At 50.2% G+C, this 2518-nt stretch overlaps 1 protein-coding gene across 1 annotated transcript; it reads left to right on the forward strand.

Annotated features, from left to right (window-relative positions):
* The first annotated feature begins 566 nt into the window (after nt 1–566).
* On the forward strand, nt 567–1817 carry LOC119398526 (uncharacterized). Its single transcript, XM_037665368.2, has one exon. It carries the CDS (start codon nt 567–569, stop codon nt 1815–1817), a length of 1251 nt encoding a protein of 416 aa, XP_037521296.1.
* The last annotated feature ends 701 nt before the right edge of the window (nt 1818–2518 follow it).

Here is a 2518-nt window from a genome sequence, read left to right on the forward strand (position 1 = left end):
CGCTATTTCGCTCTCCCGTCATGCTGTAAACATACGTTGACGTGGGAGAGAGACGGGGGGGGGGGGCGAAGAACTTTACTGAGACGCCGAGGAAATGGATCATGCGCTTATGGGCTTCCTTGGCAACCAATACAAGTGCACTTGCGAGAAACCCACTACGCTATAAATCATTCTAATTTTTTAGAAGTGGGGCAGCAGGCACTATGTCATTTTTCGCCATTCCACGGAGAGCCGTGGTACCTGCTAAACGCATGTAAGGCAATATGCGCTTTGTTGATGCTGTGCCTGGTGACGGTGAAGCATTATGGCAGAGCCCTTTGTAATGGGTTGGAAGCATTCAACAACCTACTCGTTGCGCAGTTCGCATTGTGTGACGCCTGGTTACAGAATTCGCGTTGTGCCATGCTTGGTGCTTATTTTACTCTTCTACCACGCTATATTGCATATGCTAATGTGGTTCCTTCCCGACATGAAGCCTGTATAGGACCTTTTTGCAAGGCAGTTTCAAGCAACGGCATGGCTCGGGGAGAAAGACGAAGACGCCGTTCGGAACGGTTGTGTTTTTGATGTTCTCCGCTACAAAGGATCAATCGGCTTCAAGCCGAGGTACTGCCCAGTTTTCTACCAGCAGTAATGACTACCGTATCGTCCTGCCCCGTCTTCCTACTGGTAAGCTCGTCGCTGACTCCGTTTTCCTGCATGCAGACCTTGCTGGCCGCCCATACCGAGCGCAGGACTTTCGAGATGCCCTCCGGAATATTATAGACCTTGCTGATATAACCTCGATCGGGCAATTTCAAATGTCACATGTCTGGATGGTGACTTGCAGGACTGCGCTATCTAAAGTGAAGATAGTAACCTGTGGTGAATTCTTTGTTCGAGGACGAAGATGCGTCGTTATAGACCCTGAACCCACGGAAGTTAAAATGAAGCTGTTATGGCTCCCTGAACGCCTGGAAGATATTTATGTGCACGAAGCCTTTCAGCCTTTCGGAAAGATCAAGTCGATTTCAGCGGAAACTTGGAGGGTGTCAGAAATGGAACAGATGAGGACCCTTAACCGAGACGTTGTACTGGCACTTGGTGACGGAGTCCGTGTCTCCGACATCCCGCATCTGCTCTCAGTTTGTGGTCTACAAAGCCTAGTGCTGATTCCCGGCAGGCCACCTTTATGCCTTCGTTGCAACAAAGTAGGACATATTCGTCGACACTGCAGGACACCACGCTGCGAAGATTGTCGGCGGTTTGGACACACGGCTGAAGAATGTGTGGCGACGTATGCCAATAAATTACGACATCGCATGCGACCACCTGAAGATGCGTTTCCAGAACATATCATGGACGCTACGGAAGTCCTCGATGCAACGGGAGACCTTCCACATGCTGCCGTCGCTGAGCCCTGTGCTGTTGACAAGGACGCAGCTAGTGACAGTGCTGGAGCGGAGAACTCTAAACAAGCGTCAAACACCGTAGATGTGACAGACAGCGGAGAGAAGGAAGCAGTACCTGCACATGATTCAGTATTGACACAAAAGGAAAGCCCCAGCAGTAATGCTGATGTAGAAACGCCACGTGAGAAGCTAACTAGTGCCGATGTGCGAGAATCCGTCGATGTTTCTATAAGTAAGCGCCCTGCATCGTCAAACCCTGAGACGAGTGAGGAAAGTGACTCGGCGGTTGGCCCAAGACAATCACGACGTCGGAGATCATCAAAGCATGCAGGAAAGTGCAGACGTTCAAGATCAAGGAGGCCTGGCGGCGGTAACGGGGAGCATTCGCGCGCCCCTTCCCCACCAGACCGGCGTATGCAGCTCTGATAAAAGTGTAGACACCATGGCGCTGCCTCAGAAAGTCACTTTTGCAACGATCAACGTATGTGGACTTCGATCCAAGCAGAAGCAGGTGCAGCTGCGCCGGTTGCTGTTCAGCCATCACCTTGACTTCGTCGCCGTTCAAGAAACGAAGATCGAGAGTGAAGTGGACACGGAGAGGGCCTTGCGGCCATATCTCTCCGTATTTGATGTAATTGTTTCGCACGCTGTAGGCCTATCGGCGGGCTGCCTTTTGTTTCTTAGGAAGAGTTTACCGTATTCTTCTGTTGCCTATAATGTTGACGCAGAGGGGCGGCTTATACAATGCGACTTTATGTTGTATGGGTTGCCGTGGCGCCTAATCAATGTATATGCCTTCAATGATGCACCGCGGCGCACTAATTTCTTTGAAAGCTTGGCCACTTTGCTGGATCCTGACCGTAACATTCTGCTCATGGGTGATTTCAACTGTGTTTGCAGTCCGTGTGATCGTACTGGGTTTAGCCGCAGCGATAAGAGTGCTGAAGTGCTATCTCTGATAGTTCAAAATGCGGGACTTGTTGACATAGGAGCACTGAATAGATTACCCTCATATACACATGCACAGGGTAGTACTCACACTAGAATTGATCGAATTTATGTTTCAGCGCCTCTTATTTCTCGCGACCTGTCATGCAAAACGGAGCCTATTTCGTTCTCAGATCACT

The sequence above is a fragment of the Rhipicephalus sanguineus genome, chromosome 7, assembly GCF_013339695.2.
Source record: "Rhipicephalus sanguineus isolate Rsan-2018 chromosome 7, BIME_Rsan_1.4, whole genome shotgun sequence".
NCBI classification, from domain to species: domain Eukaryota; kingdom Metazoa; phylum Arthropoda; class Arachnida; order Ixodida; family Ixodidae; genus Rhipicephalus; species Rhipicephalus sanguineus.

Coding starts and splice junctions, on each gene's coding strand:
- LOC119398526 (XM_037665368.2), top strand. CDS start 567: ATGTTCTCCGCTACAAAGGATCAATCGGCTTCAAGCCGAGGTACTGCC.